Genomic DNA, 21,222 nt, shown 5'->3' on the forward strand with positions numbered 1-21,222 from the left:
TGTAGGAACTGTAAGTTGTGATTCAGGAAGAAAAAATGGCCAGTACCTACCTCTGAAATCCCCACAAAGAGGCAGCTTCGTACAGTATTATGCCAGTACAGTAAGATTTGGTAAATGCTGACAACAGATTGGCAAAGGACAGGATGGCCCAGGCAGGAAGTGAGGGTGTACATAAGAAAGGACACAAGGTTAAAGTAGACAGTCTTGCTTGACACTCTAATAAGCAATCATCTCTGCAGATCAAGGAGAGCAGTGGGCATTGTATTAGCCTCCCAGTGCTTATAGGGAAGTTGTACTGATAATTAGATGTAAATGATGATACAGTTCATTGTTTTGGGCTTGAAATGTCAGTGTCTTAAGATCCTTATGGTGGCTGTTAATCCAGCATATAAGTCTTGTGTAAACTCAAGGAGAAAGGAAAAAAAAAGAAAGAAACAGAATTCATTGTTATCCTTCTTATTGAATTAGGTGAAGATAAAAGCAGCATAGGGAAACTGAAGGCAAATTACATGGTTAGTATGATTCTAAATCACCAGAAGTGAAACTAAAAAACACAGACATCTGCATTTAGTACATGAAGCCCCATTTCCTGAACTCTGTTGGAACTATGCCACGATTTTATTCTGGAAACATCTCAAGTCAAACTGTGAGAAAATGGAGACCTCAGGATGTGAGGAGCACTGCCTACCTGTCTGAAGAAGGAAAAAAAAAAACAAAAACCAACACACACCCCTTTGTTATAAGATGGTTTCTATTCAAAAGGAAATAATAACAAAGTTACATCATAACAGGATGGTAACCATCCCTCCCACATACGTGGCTGATGCAGACTCCCACTGTACTTATAATAAACACCTAGGCATGTTTCAGCTGTATTAATGGAACCTGATTTTTAAAGCTCTAAGGATGCAGATATGACATGTGATTTCCTAACGCATCAGAACAGTTTAAGATCTGCCCCCCAGGTCCACTGAAAGTAAAATAAGGCACAGGATGTTCTATCACATTCCAGCACATCATGGAGAGGTGACAAGTGAAAGCAAATGTAACAGAGAACAATAGCATTGTCTAGTAAAGCAGGGGATATTTTGCACAAGCTGAAACTGCACACATCCCATTTGGTCCCTTCTACCCCATGATCTGACAGCTTCATCATCATGAATGCTTACACAGATGAAATGATAACCAAATGCTTCCCTTACCCCCTTCAACAAACTCATTCCTGTTGCAGTTATAAACACAAACAAAAAAGATTTCTCAATGACCCCAGGAGACAGCAGATGTTAATTATAGCAAAATGGTATCAAAGCCAAGTTGAAGTGTGCCTGGTTATACATGATTAGTTCAGCAGCAGTACCAAAAATAAAAAAATAAAAAAAATGAACTGCTTGGTAAGTGAAGCTTGATCACTTGACAAAGATGTATGTAGACTTGCCTATCCAGTATAACAACATGTCTCCTACATAGTTAATAGCAATTGCCCTTACGCTAATATATTATATATCTTTTTGACAAGAGGAACGACTGGGTTCTGACAAAGAGTGATTGTAATTTCAAATGAAAACTTTAAAATATAACTTCAATCAAAGATAATATCATAAGTGAAAAATGTAGGGAAGCAGACAGAAGTGTACAGCAGATTGACTGGCCTTAATTTAGTCCTAATAAGCATTCATAGTCATTCAGAGTAGCCCAGGATGGAAGGGACCTCAAGGATCAAAGCTCCAATCCCCTGCCACATGCAGCACCACCGATCTCCATCTCTAATCCTAGACCTGATTCAATGCAGTACAAGTATTTACAGTAGTAAATTTACAGCACTTTGAGATTACGGTGCCCTCAGTGTTCAAGGAACTTCAGCCCTAATCAGAGGAGTGCTCCTTGAAAGTTCCAGTTTCCACTAAACTTGAAGCTTAATGATCCAATTCTTCAGTTTTATACTAATTCAAAACAGTCAAGTTACTGAATACACTGAAGCTACATAGCGTACAAAAATGAGGAATAAAGTCACAACCTCCAGTTTCAGCTCCAGTGCTGCTCCAACACACCCTTCCTAGGAAGTAATGAAGAGGGCTGAACAGTAAGTACTGCAAATCTCTCCTTCCAGACCTCAGACAGACTTTTGCAGTATGCCATCGTCTCACTTCCAGCGCTATAAATTAAGCTCACTAAATATTCCAATCAATTACTTTTTGATATACTGCCTTCCATGGCATTTTCCTCTTACATTTATTAGTGCACTTGTATTTCCTCGGGGAGCATTGTGTGCTAGAATTATATAGCAAAGAACATGCCATTCTTTTGAAATGTCTTCTTTCCTTCCAGTGCAGGTTTAGGCTGTACCCTGTAGGGTGCCCCCAAACTAATCACTTCTCCCTCCAGTCCTAGCAGAGACCTCTACCTCTTTGGATAACAGCTTTTCCCATCACAGCAATAATGAGAATACTGATCAAAAGTTCTCCCTGCATATGACCACACTAACAAGCTAACAAATGTAAATGTCTTCTGGTTATACATTTATAACGCTGTTCCGTTTGACATCCTGCATTCAAATGCACTGATTACAGTTCTCCTCTGAGGAATAATGGATACAATCACAAGTGGACAATGCCCTCTGTGCTACCAGGTAATCCAGATAGTAGGATCATTCTTATTATGCTGGCCACTACTCAGCACCAAACATGTGGGTAACCAAGTCAGAAGATCCTTGCACTAGCTGCAGGGCAAAAAGATGGTTGAAATGTAAGAGTAGCTCTTCACAACCTACTGATTTAACACACTTAACGATCAACTGTATTTTCTTTTGCGGTAAGTGGAAACACATTCCATGAATATGAAATATTGTTTTGTGTTCTACCAATTCTCCTAAATAATCTGTCATTTGGGTCCAGCAATTTGTCATTGTTATTAACATATATCATTCTTTTTAACCTTCACCCCAACCCTCAAAAACATTATTCTTTGCTTCAGCAACACAATTCTCCATTTCTTTAATTTAGTCCATACCTAATATTGTTACAAAGAGGAACACCTTAAAGAAGAGGAGGGATAAAAAAAGCCTCTGAGACAGTAATATCTTTATTACAAGTACATAGTTTGCCCAGTATAAAGATTGTAGTCCTTATGTCTGATGTTACTTATTCTTGAAGTACCTAAACCTAATAAGGAAACCCTGTCTACACAGTATTGATAATTCACAAGGCTACAGAGAGACTGGGTGGGGGTTCTTTGAAATGTTAAGCCTGAGAGAATCAATAAAACCATTTGTTTAGTTCTAGCACCTGTTTTTAGACAATAATATATTCATGCTACTGCTTGTTTAGTTATATTAAAATTATAGGATCTGCTCAGCTGCAAAAAGATTATTGATTTGTATGTAAAACCAAGCACAAAATACTGGCTGTTTACAGGAGATTCAGATTTGCTGTGAACAGAGTCTGTGAACAGTTTCCCAACTCCAGTGCAACATGCTTGCATACCTCTAAGGAAGCAAGCTGAACACATCAACAGCTCACATTTCATATAGCAGCCACTGAGCCACTTTCTGTCAGGTAAGAAACTTTCCAATTCTGGTATAAGTAACATAAAAGAACTCTAGCTTTTCAACAGCTTTTAAGAGGAACGTTAGGGAAGGAGAAAATGAACTGTAAAAAATGTCACTATTTACCATTCAGGCACCTTTTGACAATACTACCCCCTTCCTCTATTCTTGCTTGATATATAGAGAGAATTTTTAAAATACAAAAACGTATCTAGCTGGTAGTGACTAATTACTAAACGGTGAGCACTTGCTGGTCCAAAGCACATCAGCGAGCAGCACATTCTGGTCAAAAGGAGTTTGTCACTCAAGAGCAATTGCCAGCCAATAAACATGCCTGCCCACAGGAGACAAAGGAAACATAGTCATGGGTAGATGCTTTATGTCAGTTATTACACAGAATACTTTTACTAATATATATATGGGATTTAAACAGAATCCCTGTTGACCATCACTGCAATACCCATAAATTACAAATCCCTCACACTATTTTTTTTTTAAAAATGACTTGAAAACTGAACAGTGAGTCTCAGATACTATAGTAGCTGAAGTAACATAATAAAAATCCTATTTCCATTCAGGTCAGCAAATTGACTGTGCCCCTGTAGATTTCAATTGTCAAGTTCCCTAATTTTGTTCTCCTGGCTACAGCATAGCATTTCTATGAACAGTAAGAACATACATACAGCTCTTTAGCATTTGCTTTTCACTGCATGCTTTTTTCATCTGTATATGGATTGAGGATTCAATTTAACTTGAGCCTCCTGGCTTTGTGACATGTAAGACTATTCTTGACAATCTTTTGTTATCTCAAATAATAATAAAATCTCTAATAATTTCTAAAGCAGATAGATGTGTGGCTTTAAAAAAATACAGAAATGTATTTAATAAGCATGACATCAGTTTCTCAGCCTCGACAACTCATGAATAGTGAGACAGTCCATCTTCACCCAACTGATACGTGCTGCCCTGTAGCTAATTCATAACTGAACCCAATAAATGTGAAAATGCTTGAGTTTTCCCTGCATTTGCCACTGGAATCAAAAACCCCAAGCAAGACAAACTAAGCAGGGAGAAGGTAGAGATAATTAATGCTTTTCAAACTCTTTTCCACAGATCTCTCAGCCTAGATAGTTTTGCCAGAAATACCAAGCATCAAAGCATTTCCTTTAGTGGAACAAAGAGCTGGATAGAAGCTATAGATCTTTGACTCTTGCTCTACATTATTTCTGATACTCAAGGATTACTGTAGATGTTAGGTCCAATGGATTGCTCAGGTCCCACAGACATAATCTGAGACTTCTATGCCACTTATAGGTGACATCTTTAACCTTAGTTTCCATACATGTAATTCTAATGTGTTCCTCCCTACATACTGAAGATCAGTCTGCTTGAGTTGCAGCTGGAATATAACTTTTTGGATTGGATTATTTTATGTGATTACCAGAGAACTATGACTTATTTAAAACATGTCCTCAAGCATTATCACCAATAAAACTCATATGCAGCTGAATAATTCTCAAGAACACTCATCTTCACTGATGCATATGACTTTAGTTTGAACTTGTCTGTGTCCTTTTGACAATAAGAAGTCCACAGTAAAACAAAACTTTTAAGTTCTGGTAAAGCTTGAGCTGATCCTGAGGATACTGGCTATATTCTACTCTCCCCATGGTCTGTGCTTAAGAAATTTCTCATCACAGAAGCCTGAAGCAAATATGATACAGAGGATAACAGCAAGTTCTGATCTTGAAAGCAGAAGTATCTCACTTTGGGGTTTTCCCCATCCTCCTAACAACCTACTGTGATCTGAGGCACAACAGAACCTAAAAAAAAAACGTATGAAGTATTTTGAAATAATTTAAAATCTCTGGAAAGTTCTACTACTCAACAAAATGTTACAATGGGTGTTCAGATCCCCTTAAGCAAAATTCCTCAAAACATCTCAAGAAACCAAACCCAGATTGCCCAATAAATTCTTTCATATGAAAATACAACTACACAGTAGGCAACACAATGATCCTATCAACATTCTATTGAATGCATGGAACATTATTACCAAAGAAATAAATGAAAAAAACCATCTGTAAAAAATGTCACCTTTCAGAAAAGCAATGAATTTTGACTGTATTTGTGTTTTGCCACTAAATTTGACATAAACTGTATTTCATAATGTTTCCGGTATTATAAATAAAATATACACACACATCGCCCACACTGTGCTGCTGGAAAGAGTTCCTAGCTGCTTTAATACCTGTACTCCAACAAGTTGACGTCAGTGTTCTACTAAGCATTTTTCACAGTGTCTATATGAAAAAAGCAGTTAAATGCTTCTTGCACTGGTGAGTATAATACTAAACTACTGCCCAGGGCAAGCTACTCCTTCTGATAGCTTAATACAAGCTGGCAAAAAAACATCTCTCTAGTTATTGCTTACTGACACAGGATTGACTGGAGGACTCTTGCATTCATGTGGTTAGAAAAAAGGAAGAGAGATAAAGAAAGCAGAGAAAAAAGCCAGAAATGAAATATTTGTTGAACTAAATATTTGTTGAACTGTTAATCCATCAGAAACCTTAATTTCTTGAAATGAAAATGGGTTTTGGTCTGAAAAAATGACAATTCTGTACCCTCTGCAAGTTCACCAGCTGCATCAAGAAAACAATATGATTTTTCCCACAATCCTCTCTTAAAAGGAAGCAAGCCACAAATAAATCATTTTCACTTCATGCTATGTTGACAGATATAACACGTTCTATTAAATATTACTTAGCAATCCTTCTCTAATAAGTGGTTTGCTGAATTCTTTTAGCAATTAGAGTGACAAATTTAAGTAAACCTTCTTGCTCTCCACAGTACATTAGTAACAGAGAGCCAAAAGAGAAAATACCTAGCTTTATAAGTCTTATTGGCTAGATGTGTATTATTTGGGCTACAGTTCTGTGCTTACTGATTTATTTCACTGATAACTATAAAATATTTATAACAAACCAAAACCTGGGACTGAAATCAGCTGCATTCAGGAGATAAACCATTGTACCTGTGCATACATACTTACAATGCAGAGAAAAGATATTCCAAGCAAGAGCTGACACTGTTGTTATTAATCTATAAGAAGTCATACAAGGAAACAATGGAGTTTTTTTTTTCCTAGTGCCCTACAGCATTTTGCAGTAGGAGGAAAAGGAAGAACATGATTGGCAATATTTTCAATATAAATCCTTTGGGTACCTGTATGTGTGTTTACTGGCATGCTACTGAAGAAACAATATAAAAGGGACTGTGCACATTTGCAGGGTTTTATTATTATTATTATTGTTTTGTTGTTGTTTTTTTAATTTAATTTTTTTTTTATTTTATTTTATTTTAAGTATTCTATAAGTCCGAGGAGTTGTAATCAAACTCTGGTGGCAGGAATTCTAAGCCTGAACTCGCATGTTCAGAATAACATAGATAAAAGGATACATTCCTTGGAAGTATGAAAGTAACAAAGATAGAAAAGTTTGAACTGAATCTTCTTTAAATTACCAGGGCTTGATTTTCCAGAGCTCACTACCTAGAAAAAATCTTTATGCTATATTGATTCAGAAAGCAATAAGCATTTTAATATTTCAATTCCTGTCTCTACCTGATCCAACTGCATATGCTATACAATTATAGAAGCAACAGAACACTCTTTAAAATAAAATAAGAATAGAAAACCTGCCACTGCATCTTCTAGTTGGAACTATTCCTGAGAATATATATATATATATAGACCTCTATATTGGAGCACAGTATAGCAGTACATTCAAGTGTTCTTTCATCCAAACCACTCAAATTTGATGACATCAAAGCACCACAGCTAGAACTTAACAGAACACACGGTTCTGTGCAGTTTCATTTTTCATCCACCACAAACACAGATAACTCCAAGTCTCACAACGGTTTATTCGGATATACTAAATTAAAGAGAAAACTGGCCTCCCGACTCCCCTAAGCAAGCATTCTCTTCTCTAGCATTAAAAAAATAATAGTAATTAAAAAAAAAAAAAAAAAAAAAAAAAAAGGTTTCCTATACCTTACAACCACCTGAAGTATATCTTACAATATGAAAACTAAGAAAAAAAAAAAGAGAAATATCTATGAGAATAGGTAGGAAATCTCCTTGTACATCACCTAGCAACTCAGTGGTGTGGAGGCCTCCTGCCTCATAACAATTCACATACAGTTGACACGATACCAGGATACCAATTGTAAAACTACTGAGTAAACATTCCTTCAATTATACATATTTCCATTAGGCTAATGCATGAGTAAAAATTAGAATCCTAGGAACAATACTGCATTTCTTTGAAGAAGAATTATAATTGCTTCATGGGAGAAAAAAAAAAAAAAAAACAAAAAAAAACCTAAAAACTAATTGGAGAGAAATTTACAGAGTTCTCTAGTAGGAGCGGGACCAAATCCAACGGTGCTTGATCCCTCTGCTGCATCAGCAATGTTTTCCAGTACAAAAGTAATGAAGATTTTTTTTTTTCCCCAAACCAATGCTATCATCAAACATTTAATAATTTGAGCAATTGTTTATAAGAATTTGTCACACAACAGGGTCTTCCTAACACACACACAGTATGGTATCAACATTTGAATTCTTATTCACTGCTCTTCTCTGTCTTTCCTACAGCCATAAGCTTTAATATTAAAGGATAGAGTTATTAAAGAAACAATAAACAGCTTTATGCGCCGTGACCAACAGCCACCTCCAGACTTACCATTTCTTGTAACACTATGTTTCCTAAAGGCCATATTGCAACATTCTAAAACGAACTGCATATTTTTTGAAAAGCATATTGACAAGTAAAAAATTGCAACACATGAATTAAAAACCTAAATTAGCAACTCAAATCTCATTTGCTATGAAAACAAACTGCTCTTTGTTCTTGAAAGGTTGCAAAAATAATGTAAAAATGAATCGCCCTTCTGCAGTCAATTTCTGATGCTTAATCCTTTCTATACTTCTATTATTAATTGTGAAAAAGTACATACCATTAACATCTTATTCCATAGCTTTTTATGAAGTCAAAATTACTCCAAACTACCTCTCCTTTACATAAGAAAAAAGCTAAAATTCCATGACTCATTTCAAGAAAGGCTAGGTGGTGTATTAACTGCTTTTTTCCTCTGAAACGTAGAGCTAAAAAGATTTGACATGCTTGAGAAATGACCCTTGCGAAATTTATTGAAAACGGATACTAACGTGGTTTGTTAAAGTACCATGGATTCCACGTACACCTAGTAGCTCCTGGTTTACTTATTCTTTTACTTTTATACCTGCTATACTGGGTCTGGCTGCCACGGCGTTCACTTTTTACATAGCAGCTCACAGGATGCTGTTTTTAGATCAGTGAACAAAAGGGAAAATAGAAGTATTTTAATCACCACTCCGCAGTGTTTTCATAGTATCAAGACCTTCTCTGTTTCCCACCCCACATCCAGCAAACAGACCTGGGATGCACAAAAAGCTGGAAGGGAACACAAGAAAGCAGACAACCAGAATTAACCAAAGAAATATTCCCTGCTACATAATAACATGCTCAGCAAGAAAATGGAAAGGAAGTTTTGGGGAGCTTAGCTATGTTCTGTTTGTGAATTGACTGGATATCAGTCTACTGTTGGAAGATGGTAAGCAATTGGCTTTGTGTCACTTTTCTTCTGTCACTATTCTTTTTCTTATTAAACTATTTTCGTCTCAATACTAGTTCTCATTTTTATTCTTCCCCTTTCCCACTGCTTACCTTACTGGGGTTAACCCTGAACACTTGTCTATCAACATAACTGGAATAACTTGGCTGACAATGCTTTTCATGCTTCATGTTGATCGCTACCATGTTACAGCTGAAAGTAGAGCCACTGAATACTGTATTAGTAATACAGTTGTATTAGTTGGTACAGTGTATCAGTTTGCAGTGTTTCCTCTTTTGCTCAAATGGAAGAAGCAGTGCTCTGTGAACAGAAGAAATAGAATTTCAGATAAAACAGTCATGTGAAGATCTCAGCAGCCCAACTGGTACCAGATCCAGGAGATGGTCTTGGTGATCCTCAAGTGGAGCGATCCGCACAACAACATCAGTGCATAAACTATACCTGTATTTGCAACTTCTTTTCCAAATGAGCTCAAAATATTGATTGTTCAGTACAAAACATTTGTTCCAACTTCACATCAAGTCAACAGAATTTTCTTTTTTTCTTTTTTTTAAATTAAAGACAACACCTCTTTCTTAATTCTATGAGCTACTAAAACCGTTAGAATTGACCTTCTTGTTCAGACTGCATATACAGTTGTGGCCTGTGAGGCTGAGGAGAAATATATTCTGGTTGACATAATTTCTGTTGTTCGACATTTTATTTTATTTTATTTTGGTCAAGCAGAGATTTTCAAGTGCGTTAATGAGACTCACAACTGAAAAATTCAACTAGTACCTGGTCATAAGTGGTTCTTGTGCCCTAATTACACCTCACTCATCAGAGGATGCATCCCATTTTTCCACATAAAAGGAGAACATCTGTGACTGAGTGTGATACTATTAACAAGAGAATTTGAGAAACATTTCTGCATCTTACATTAGGTGTAACTCAGTTATGTGGCATGTTCATGGCTGACAGGAAAATTATGCCTTACATCTGTAGAGATGTGTAAATGCCTCATTAAGTTCAATAATTATCTGTTAGAAAGGTAGTTCCATAAGAAAAGATTTGCTACTGAGAAATAGAAGTATCACAAGTAAGCAACATTTCAAACGTATCATCACTGACCTCACTGAAATAATTCACCTATCCAGAAATGGTTACATAAACATAATTTTTATATTGTACGGAACATATGAATGGTTTACACCATTAAAAGATGATCAAGTACCCCATAAAATTAAACACAAACTATATTTTCAAGACTTTAGCTCAACTCAAACAGAATTTGTATGTTAGTTTATATATTGCAAAGGCAGGAAAAAAAAAAGTGGAAGAGGAAGGACATTTCTAAGAAAAACGATACATAAAAGGAAACTTCATAGACTCATTTTGGTGTTTTCTTTTTCAGTCAAAAAGTACAATTTTTTCTCAGCTTTAACTGATAAAAATCTATAGCAGATGACTGATTCCACAATTTTCTCTATAGTTAAAACACAAACAAAACACACCACTTGTCTCAATGTGGCAGAAGACAAATTATTTTAGCTATAAAAAGCCCTCAGAAACCAATAACAAACCATTTACAATGACAGCTCAGTCCCACAGCTGAACAAACATGATACAGATATAGAAAACCAAAACAATATTATCTTTCCCATAAGGGAAGAAGGCTGGTATAGATGAACCAGGAACTATTGTTGAGACTCCGGAAGAAAAGGAGAGTTTATGTCCTCTGGAAAAAGGGTCAGGCTACTTGGGGAGATTACAAGGAGCTATGGTATGCAGGGAGGAAGCTAGGAAGGCAAAAGCCCAACTTGAACTTACATTGGCCATTGCAGTACAAGTGAATAAGTAATCCTTTTACAAATGCATCAACGTTAAGAGAAAAACCAAGGAAAAATTCCATCCTTTAGTTTGTGCAGTGGAGAACGTGACTGCCAAGGATAAAGAGAAGGCTTAGGTTCTCAATGCTCCAGCGGGCAACTTGTTAAAAGTGGTGCCCCCCAGGGGTTGTTACTGAGACCCATCTTGTTTTATATCTTTACTGATGACCTAGATGAGGGGATTGAGTGTACTCTCAGTAAGTTTGCAGACAACAACAAAACAGGAGAGGATTAGATTAGACATAAGGAAAAAGCTTTTTCTGTCTGAGAGAAGAGAGTGGTCAGGCACTGGCCTGCCCAAGGAGGTGGTGGAGTCACCATCTTTGGCAGCATTCAGGAGGCATCTGGATGATGAGCTATGAGAAATGGTTTAGTAGCTTGTGGTAGCAATGATTATAGGACAGTTGGACTAGTTGATCTTGTAGGTCCTTTCCAACCTTGTGATTCTGTGAACTTCTGCTCACAGTGAGAAGACCGTGAGGTAAGCAGAGCACAATCTTCACACTAGTCAGCTACACATTTTGACACAAACCAAAAAAAATAAATTAAAAAAAAAGACCAGTTTATTGTATTTAACATATTTACAAAATATTACAAATTAAAGTAAGGTAACACCAGCACGGCATGACAACAAAACCTCCATACAAGCAAAAGAAGCACGTGAAAGAAACACTTCAGAATATCTAGAAGTCTTTGGTACTGAAAATCTAGTTTAAGATGCAGCATTAACTCAATTAATACAGGGCATTAAACACAGACAATAACATGTAGATTTATGCCAAAAAAGTAAGTTCATCTATGGCTTTCATTCTTCTCAAAGGCTGATTACTGGATTCAGGAGTTGCTTAAAGGCTTCACAGAAATTTCAGGACGGAGAGAGTACTCAAAATGATTCTAAATCCAAGCTGTCCAGAATGACTGATGCATTTCTTAACTCACTGAATTAAACTGCTTCTTCTCATAACTGTAAGACAGCAAAGCACTAAACACAAGCCTATAGACCATTTCTGTACCCCTAGAGAGGGCAAAACTGTGCATCAACTTCGTCTACTTAAGGAACATAGGATCAGGCTCACAACTGACAATAAAACTGCATGGGAAAACATGATCAAACACTATCTCCCAGTCTACACTACTGTACAGGTCATTTACAAAATGTTTTATGAATAATGTACATATTTACAAATACTCTGAATTATTCCATCAAGCAATGCACTTAACATAATCACAGTTCACAAAATTTTGAGGTAAATCCTTGAAAAATTAAGAGTATCAGCAGATTTTAATCTGCAAGGCTGAATCTGACAAGTGGAGGATTTCTAATTAGGAGATCCTCACTTTTTCCTGGTCACATAACAGTACGTGCTAGGTGTAACAGATGGGTATGATCATTGCAGAGAGAAAGGGGATTACTGTGATCTGTGCTGTGCTACATTCTTCATGATGACCAGGAGGCCAGAATGAAGCAAAGAAGGAGCTTTACTTTCTTTGAAGTTTTCAAGATGACTTAGAAATTATCTAAACAGTAGATCTGAAGGCAGCACCCACATTTCCTTAAAGTTAAAGCACTTCAGACACTCCATAAATACCTTAAAAACTGCTTCATCCAAGGATCAGGTGCCACTTCAAGCTAACTAATCTGGTTTCCACTGTTACTTGAGGATATTCATAACAATGCAACAAGATCACATACCACCCTGCCATTAACATCTCAGGAAACAAGAGGGGAACAGGCATGCTGAGCTCTGTATGTTCCTTCTGTATTAACTTCTAAGAGCACAAAAGGTGACCTAAGTAGAAATAGAAGCTGCCTAACCAGGAAAAACAGCTTACAGCTGGAAGCATCAAAAAGTTCTCATGAATCATCCCGGAAATTAAGATATACAATTTTGTTCTCAAGAAATGAAATCATCCTGACTCAGTATACCCTGCTACACGACAGCGTTACAGTATCTATTTAATGCTAATGCTTAAAATTTTAAAATGAATCTTGCCATAATTACCCTCGGGTTGCATTTTGACGATCGGTTGCTAAACTAATAAAGCTGAGAAGACAAAAAACCAGTCCAGAATTCCACTTTGCAGATGATTTTTCAAGCCATATCATGTCACCAAACTTTTATAGAAAGCTTTCTTTAAACAAACTGTTAGAAGATTCAGGCAAAACCTCAAAGAATTCAGTTATCTAATTACATATGCATAAATGCTACTCATGTTTACTACATTTGTGTTTACTTTAGAATGATTTTTTTTTTTTTAAGTGTAAAACTGTTTACAAGGTGATAAGTAAGGTAGTTTGATGTTTTGAAAAGTCTATCGACTACACTTTATGCCTACCTGAATGACTGAACTACGTTTTCTGCTTACAGTGATAAGGAAAAATAAGCCTTCATCTCCTGGTACCATCACAGATGTTAGCTAGAAGAAAACAGACTTATTAAACATTCAGCCATAGCTGCTATTCATGGTGTACTACAGCATGAAAATGAAATGAAAAACAGAATAAAAAAAATTGTTTTCCTGTAATCTTCTGGATTGTGAGTGCCAGACTTTGTACTGATCCCCAGTGACAGCCAAGTGGCAGGTTGTTTCTTGCACAGCTCTGGGCAAGGTAATAATCTGTTAGCACAAAGTTCTTTGTAAATGCCAAGAATAAGACTAGAAGATTCAGACATACAAAATGCTGCTGCCTGGGTACTTAACAAGACCATTAATGCTTGAAGTTATTAAATTATACAATCCCTGAAATTGCTGGTCAGCAGAGGTTTTAATTCATTCATCTTCTTCAACATAAGTAGACGGAAACCAGCCCACCTAAAAAGGGGGGAAAAAAAGAAAAAAAAAAAAAAGGATATATTTTTAAAAGGCCATACTTGGTAAAAACAAGGATGAGACTCTTTAATAACTAAGAACCCTACTACAAAGAAAGTAACCCAGCCTGCCCTGGCTACATTAATAACCGTTGGTTTTTTTGTTGTTTTTTTTTGGTTTTTTTTTTTAAAGTAAATAAAAAGAGAAACTTAAATTTAACTTACAAATACAATGATTTGGGGACCAAATCCTCAATCTTTAAATAAAAATTAGAAAAATAGAAGGAACTTGTACACAAATTGGACGTCCATGCATTTAGGGAAAAAAAAAAAAAAGGCTGCAGCAGAAATTGGTGTTTTTTGCAGTAGTTTTCATGACAAGATGCTGCTGTCTTTTGAATGGGCAGTTAAATATTTCTCACAGGCTTCAGCCATGTCCAAAGAATCCTCTTTCAAAGTTAAAAGTGACTGACTCCTCTGCAGTTAAATCTCATTTTTGACAACAGGACATGTAAATGAGACTGAACTGCCCATCAGAGACCAGTGTTTCACACTTCATAATTTATACCATTATCTCCATTCTGAAATTATGTGTTAAATAACAACTGTTTTAGACATATGGAGAAACTATGTCATAATTATTACTGTCTTATCTATTCACTTTAGTTTTTCATCTATACATTAGTCAATTTAAGCCAATTTAACATTGATGGAAGTTCTCAAAACCAAACCTCAAACAAGGCTGGAAGAAGTAGTTGCATAAACAATAGTGATCTTAAGATCTCAATTCCAGGCATGAAAACTACCAGGAAGAATGCCAGTTTATAACAGGGTCTCTTTAGGATGTGTGTAGTTTCACTGGAATGAAATGTTCAATTTTCTTCAACATGTAAAGGACAAGAGATGATCAGTATTTCTTCTGACTCCATATTTCTTCTTGTCTGCCATTAAAAGTTTTCTGAATTGGATAAGGCTCTAAATCTGGATATATCCTCCCTCTTCTACTTCAACCAGTCTTACTACTTCCATTTCCTCCATTTCCAGTTTCCACTAAATTCACTTTCCTCCAATTCACTCATAAAACAGGAGAGAAAAAGTCTCTCTTTGACCTTGAATCTCAGCCCTTAAAACATCGAAACAGAAGCAGAAAGTATTCCAAACTAACCTGCACTAAGGAGTCATACAGTAAGATGGAAAAAGTATAGCCTTTGTAGCTCAGAACTAATATTTCCATGAATTCAAAGCCATCCCCCATCCAAGTCACAGAGTACAGTTTGAAGTGACTTAGTAAATATCACTGCTAAATGATGGATTGGAATAAATGCACATGGCACTTAATCTCAACCACAATTTTTTTTTTATTTTTTTTTTTGAGATGAAAAGCAAAAGCCTCCAAAGAAAAACATGGCTCATTCTACATCATTTAGTGTGGCAGCGAGGTGGAAATCATTCTGTGCCAATCTGTAAACCAGATTTCCAGCACTAGAAAGTCAAACAGATCCTGAGGTTCTGATCCCACCCAAATCCATGTGAGCCAAATGGTTCAAGGAAGTTCAACTACTATTAATCCTGGTTATTTTTCACTCATATAATCTTATCTAAGCATGCAGCCTAGCAGGCCACATTAAAGGACAAACAACAATTGCTGAGAAAAAGCTATCCAGCAGGTGTTCTGAAAACATGTTGCATCTTGTGTACTTAAACATACAAAGAAGGCTCATGATGTAGGAAAATTTGGTGGGTTTTTTTCTATTGTCGCTGTTTTTGATTTTCACAACATCACTGAAAATGACAGAAAGAAAAGAAAACGTACCCTTCCGTTTACTTCACCTCTCCACCAGCCATTTGCACTCATCTTCGTATAAATTTTTACAACATCGCCTTTCAATAAGGACAGTTCTCTCATGTCTCTTGCGCAGAAGTCATACCTTGCAATGGCAATGCCGATCACCTTTGGACTTAGCACTGAAATAAAACAGAAGTTGATATTAGAGCTTATTAGTGGACAGGAACTAAAGGTAGATAGCATTACTGTAAAATGTGCTATAATTTCATAACAACACAGACTGGCATCAACTCCACACAAATGTGAAAACATCTCCACATACAGTAATTTAATACGTTTAATTGTAGGCAAGCGGTGAAAAGTTGAAGAGATTATATGATTTACCATAGTCTTATTTTTAGAAAAAAATATCAAATGAGATGAACTACGAAAAACTTCACTCCACAAATAGCTAAACACATTTCAAACTATTGTGTTTTTTGTGTTCCATAATAGAACTTGCTGCCAGCATCAACATATTTTACAGGTCAATAGTTACTTTCCAAAAGAATTATTAACATTCACAGTTGATTTATGTTTACACCTCTAATAAAGCAAAACAAACAGAATAAGGTACTGTTCTTTCAAGAAACAAATCCCAGGTTAAAAATGAATGTACATAAAGTCAGAAGCTAACATCAGCATGGGCAAAAAATTCAGGTTTCTACAGTAAATTTGTAGAGAGCATTTATTAGCAATTTGCACAAGCACTGGCTGATGTAATAACACTTTTAAGGCATTTACTTTGTAAAATCACTAATGAAGCTGTTCTACAAATCTTTCAAAGGGAAAACCGCCTGCTGTTTTTCTCTGGGATTTCAGTGAAATTAATACTCAAAAGATGTAACCTACATCAGCACATAATAATTTTGCCAATGTCAAGCACAGATATTTTCACTCACAGAAAGAGGAACAGAAAAATTTTAAAAATAACAAATGTAGAAAAAGTCTTATCTGAGAAACAACTTCCTCCCTCTCAAATCTTTACTTCATTGCAAAATTCAATGTCCTGACTTGAAAATAAACCTCTTCCAGTAAGACAAATTGGGTATGGCTTCATTTCTTGATGAAGGCCATCAGTTCAGAAGAAAAATCCACTCCTCTTGCATTTTCAAGTTTAAATATTTGTCCAAAGCTTTATTTATTTGTTTGTTCTAAATACAGACTACTTTCTTTTGCAATTGTTCTCTAATGTAAATTTTTTTTAGGTAGAATTTATTTATGAGCACAAGCCAGCTTCCTTCTGAAAATAATTCATCAAATGGTCATGAGGGATAACTTCATACACTGTAAATAAAATCACAGTTTTTCACCTCAGAAACACGACTTACATTCTAGTTTTTGCAATGCTTTTGACAAAGTAATACTAAATGTTCATAACAAACTGCCCGTATTTTAAATCAGAAACATAGTATGCGAGCTAGAAAATTTTGACACTTTCATACCTGCCTCTATTTAGGAATCTTCCTGACCCTTCTATAATAGTAAACGCTGTGTTTAAATCATAATTAAATATATCATGAAAAATGAAATGCTTGAAGATCAATATAGGGATAGATTACATCTTTTATATCATATCATTAAAATTTAGTCTAACATTTCAGACTGCATATTTGGAATATGCTTATCAGATGCTTGATACAGAATATACAAGATGCAATAAAAAAAGAATTAACATCACAAATTATTACTTGTGTTTACAATATGAATATGTTGTAGAAATCTAGGCCATGTATTACTCTTTCCCCTGTAAGCAAGTCATCTGTAGTCACCACTTGTTTAGACTCTGACATCAATATTATGTCCTATACCTTATCAGGGTTTCAGTAATCAATTTTGCAGGAAAAGATTAAAAAAAACCAACCAAACAAACAAACAAAAAAAAAACCAGCATGGGCAGAAATCATTTTGGAGAGAGAAAAAAGAAAGCAGTTATTGATTGGAGAGTCAGTAACCATTTATAAATGTGCAGCAATACCGTGAGCAGTGGTGGAGAAGCATCTCAGGGAATGATTCTGGGGAGCATGATATCACTATAGATTCTAAAAAGGAAGCAAACAGGGAAGAAAGATGGCAAAACAAGGCAAAGATGAATGAATTTGGGAAAACAAGGAAAGAGAGAATTAGGAAAGGAAGAAACATACACAAGAATAAGGGAGAAAATACTGAGGGAAAATTATGACAGAAAAAGAAAGGATAGATCTGTGGAATAAGGAGCAGGACTCCTAATTGTTTCCCAAGTTGTGAAGTCAAATGGGAAAAGTAGAGAAAAGCACAAAGAAATCATAAGCATAAATCAGCAAAATCTCGTGTCTGAAAGTCATAGATTCTAGACTAATTTCAAACTCAACACCTTTATTTTTAAATAAAATATGCAGATGATAAGAAAAATAATAAAGTATGCCAGATGAGTCAAAGAATATAGGAAAACTATCTGGCATTATTTTTTGAAAAAAATATTAACCCTATTTTCTGATGACAGAAACAAAAACATTTTCTTTAGAAACTGTCAACCCTGAAGTCTCAAACCAAGCTGTTCTTAACTAAATGAAACTCGAGGGAAGAAGGCATGTGAAAAGGACATCTGTACAGAGCAAAGGGAGAAAACATGCTAGAAAAAAGAAAAGAAAAATGATGGCTACAGGGAGAATATCAAAGGAGAGACAATAGAATTAACAGCAGAGATTAATGGAAGGAAAGCAGCCTACAGCAGAACATGAATGAGGAAATTAAAGAAAAAAGAAAAAAAAATTATCAAGGAAGAAGTATTAAAAAAATACCTTGTATATTAAAAGGAAGATACTGTGAAGGTGAGCAGAAAATGCAGTCTGAAATCTGAACTAAACAAATTAAAGGCACATTTGTGAATGAGAAAAATACAGTTTTCCTTAACTTAGCCTTCCTTTCTGTAAACTGGAAGACAAAACAGGGAGCTGCATTCAGCTTCAGTTGACACTGGAAACATTTCTCACTGACAATGAGATTGACAAGCTGCAAAGGAATTTCAGTAATATCTTGGCCCAGTGTTGAAGTAACTGAGATGGAAATAGAAGAGGCTCCATGGAATTACAGTAAACTAACCTAGTTCACATTTCTGCCTGTGCTTAAATTCCACAAGGATCAATGTATCATCACAAAAGCTGTGAGCAGTTATTTCTTTCTGGTTTTGGTATGGACTCCTAGGAATCCAGCAAAAACACCCCCTACAGGCTGCTCGTGCATATTAGTTGCCTTACTCCCTGAAGAAATGCACAGATCCTTGTACTGTTTAATCACACTTCATTTCTATCACTTCTGGTAGTGCTCAACACCTGGCTTAATTATTCTTTTGTATTTCCAGCTTCCACATATCAGCAGAAGTACGCTACTTCTGAAGATCCATTAAAAAAAAAGAAAATATCTGTAATAACATGAAATAAGTATTTGTTCACTTAATGTAAGCAAACTGTCTTTATATTTTGAAAAGACGTTATCACTAAGAACATACTATTTATTGTATCCTATCACAATATGAAATAAAATTCTAAAAGGTAGACAAGCTTAACTTAGAGTTACCACTCAATGTTTCCTTAAAACTCCCTTAAGAGTAAGTATCATGCAACTGAACTGTAAAGGTTAATGTCACATACTGACAGTGTTCACCTACAGAAGAGTACCAAAACTTACTGTCTTTGGCTTTACTGATTAAAATCAGAATCAGGAACTTCAGACACTTCAGCTGAATGTCATGACCATAGTGTAAACAGCTAGATCAGAACAGATGTGTCCTTCCACACAAACAAACGCTAACTGAAACATTGCCTTAAAGCTTAGATTCTCTCTCAGTACTGTGCTGAAAATGAGTCAGCATGTGACCTCCAAACAATTCATATATAAGGAGATAAGAATGGAAGAAATAAGCTCAAACTAGTGAGGGCCAACACATTTTAAAAGCAGCAAATAACATTGTGATTGAAGATCATAGTATGTATCACGCTGCACATCAGAGTCACACTCAGCACAATGTGCTAACTAACCATTTTACTGTTGAGCTCCCATTTACAGGGCTCTCTATGGAAAGCTATGGAAAACCTTCAGAATCCATCCCAAAGAAATATTACTACCTCTGCTGGACAAAACTAAAACATATTGCCTATTCAAATGTTCTAGACAGATCCTGAATATGACTATACTTAGGTTCATTCATGTTAGATACATCCCCTTTTCCCTCAGTCCTGGTTTGCACAACATACAAGTCCTTCTTTCCCACACACATGGAGATGAACCAAAATGTTACCAGCAGGACTCCTCCTTTATGTTCCTCTGAGGCCACTAGCAAAATACCTTCAAATCATCCAGACATACAGTTCACTTCCTTGAACACTACATCTCAGAGATCAGAACAAGTCACAATTATACTGGTGCGCTAAGTAAGACTAACACTACTACTACTACTACAAGCATTTTACACAATCTCAGTTTTAAATGTTTGCATTTATTAAATGCCAAAGAAGCTTAAATAAGAATAAAGAAGATATTTGGAAAAAGATGGGCAAAAATAATTGACATTAGTGCAGAACTTAAAAAAAAATAAATTAAAAAAAATTACATTTTCTATAAAACTTCTACTGTATTCTAAGACGTTTCTGCAGTACAGTTTGCTGCAGGGATGGGACGAATATATTGTTTATCTGCAATTACTGAAAATTTTCATTTTTGTATTTGAACAAGCACACTAAAATATGCAGATGCCACAGTTACACAGCAAATTAATAGTCAACTGGTAACCAATTGAATCTGGTGCAACTAATGAGATTTGTAACAGCTATTCAAACTCCTTTATCGCAAATACACACTTTTTCAGAAGTTCAAGAATTTTATTCTTGTTACGCTTCAAGAAACATGTAGAAACTTCTATTTTGGACTCAGTGAAGAACTAAAGTATGAGATTCGTCCCTTCCCTCACTTGACACACAGAAACAAACGGAAACAAATTTAGAATATAAAAGCAGTAAAGCAGTACCTGACCAGAAAGGAGTGGAGGAAGGGGGAACAAAGCTGAAGTCTGGAGGAGTTACAAAAGAAAACCCACAGAACAAAGAAGGGGCTTAGAGAAAGAAAGAGAAAAAGAGAAAAAGCAAAAGTACATTGAAATATTGGCACAAGATTTAAATAATAGTTTTTTAACTATATAATTCATTGATAATAAGGAAACTAAGGTTCCCTACTAAGGATGTCTGGAAGGAAATTGACTGTAATAACTAGAAAATCTTAACCTATGATTTAATTTTTAACAATTGCATTTTTCAAAGAATAAGAAAAGCAAATTAAAACTGCAGACTCTTGCAAATATTTTCAGCTATAGCAGAGGCTTTTTAATTAATTTATTTATTTTTAATTTTATGTGCCTCACTTAATAACAGTATAAAGGCAGGAACTCATACCTAAGAATTCCTCTTTAGCTCAGGAAGACTACAGTCAAATAGCCTCAATTAGTAATACAGTCTAAATACCAGC

The 21,222-nt window shown here is 35.6% G+C and overlaps 1 protein-coding gene across 4 annotated transcripts in view; it reads right to left on the reverse strand.

Moving 5' to 3' along the window:
• Window positions 1-11,632: 11,632 nt before the first annotated feature.
• VAV3 (vav guanine nucleotide exchange factor 3) overlaps window positions 11,633-21,222 on the reverse strand; it is a 149,567-nt gene continuing 139,977 nt past the window's right edge. For 3 of the 4 annotated variants that reach the window (XM_015869510.2, XM_015869511.2, XM_015869508.2), the window contains 3 exons: window positions 20,729-20,812; window positions 15,715-15,866; window positions 11,633-13,905 (listed from right to left, as the gene is read on the reverse strand). In XM_015869510.2, coding sequence (XP_015724996.1) covers window positions 13,864-13,905; window positions 15,715-15,866; window positions 20,729-20,812 — 278 coding nt within the window. In that variant the 3' untranslated portion in view covers window positions 11,633-13,863. The remainder of the gene's footprint in view (window positions 13,906-15,714; window positions 15,867-20,728; window positions 20,813-21,222) is intronic. The other variant, XM_015869512.2, reaches the window with a different exon arrangement.

The sequence above is a fragment of the Coturnix japonica genome, chromosome 8 (genome assembly GCF_001577835.2).
Source record: "Coturnix japonica isolate 7356 chromosome 8, Coturnix japonica 2.1, whole genome shotgun sequence".
Taxonomy (NCBI): Eukaryota; Metazoa; Chordata; class Aves; order Galliformes; family Phasianidae; genus Coturnix; species Coturnix japonica.